The 1,009-nt window shown below is 55.0% G+C and overlaps 1 protein-coding gene across 1 annotated transcript in view; it reads right to left on the reverse strand.

The window, feature by feature from the left end:
- Positions 1-389: 389 nt before the first annotated feature.
- TMEM8C (transmembrane protein 8C) overlaps positions 390-1,009 on the reverse strand; it is a 7,242-nt gene continuing 6,622 nt past the window's right edge. Inside the window, exon 5 of the mRNA XM_009892249.1 lies at positions 390-543. Coding sequence (XP_009890551.1) covers positions 397-543 — 147 coding nt within the window. The 3' untranslated portion in view covers positions 390-396. The remainder of the gene's footprint in view (positions 544-1,009) is intronic.

Raw genomic sequence — 1,009 nt, forward strand, 5'->3', positions numbered from 1 at the left:
GTTCTGTTAATTGGGTGTGACAAATAAAACCCCATGTGCTCAGGCTGGGCAAACCTGCACGGAGGGGACAACTCGTGTCCTCCAGCGCCAGTACAGGGGACAGCCCAGGCGGTGACATGGCCGGAGAGCGTGAGGGTCTCCTGAGGGTTGTGGCTCAGACAAGCGCTTCTCCGGGGAGAAGGACGGGTACGGAGCAAATCGCAAGCGCAACCTCTGCTAGGGCTGATGGCGGAAAAGGGATGAAAAGCCCAGGGCGCGCACAGAGCTGGTGGGAAAAGATGCTGGTGTCCCAGCGGAAGATGCTGCGGGCAGAGCATTTTGCTTTTGGTTGCCCACCTCCGTCGCCTGAGGATGGATGTACATGGAAAAGCACGTGCCCCGCTGGGCCGGGGCGGCTCAGACGCAGCAGCAGAGCGTGGAGCAGTCCAGCCTGGCGGGGGTCCCGGCGCTCCCGGCCTTCTTGTTCTCCTTCGGCAGCAGCAGCACGAAGGCCATGGCCAAGGCGCAGTGGTAGAAGCTGTGCACGTAGGTGTAATCCCACTCCTGCAAGCGGGGAGAGCGTTAGTGAGACCTGCCGGGGCTGCGGGAGCAGTGGTGCGGGGCAGGGGGGGGCTCTGCTTTAGGTGCAAAACATTAGGTTTCTGCAAGTAGCCAAAAGGAAAGGAATAAAAAAAAAAAATTAAAATATTCCTGAGCCTTCTGCCTCTTTTTGCTGTCAAAGAAGAAAGGATTTCCAGTCTTTAAAAAAAAAAAAAAAAAACAAAGTGGATTTAACACATTCCAATTTGCACATTTCCCAATTCTTGAATGAAGTGTTTCATTACCCCGCAAAGGACGCGGCGGCGGGGCCGGGGCGCGGGGGGAGGCGGTTTCTGCTAAGTGACATTTTTATGTTCTGCTAGAATTTGCAATTACTAAATGCTTTGAAAAATAATCCTTGGGGATGACTGTGAGGTTGTATCTAGCAGCTCCCAATGCACAGAGCTGCCGTAACGGCGGGGCGCAGCGC

Source organism: Charadrius vociferus, unplaced genomic scaffold, assembly GCF_000708025.1.
Source record: "Charadrius vociferus isolate BGI_N301 unplaced genomic scaffold, ASM70802v2 scaffold549, whole genome shotgun sequence".
NCBI lineage: Eukaryota > Metazoa > Chordata > Aves > Charadriiformes > Charadriidae > Charadrius > Charadrius vociferus.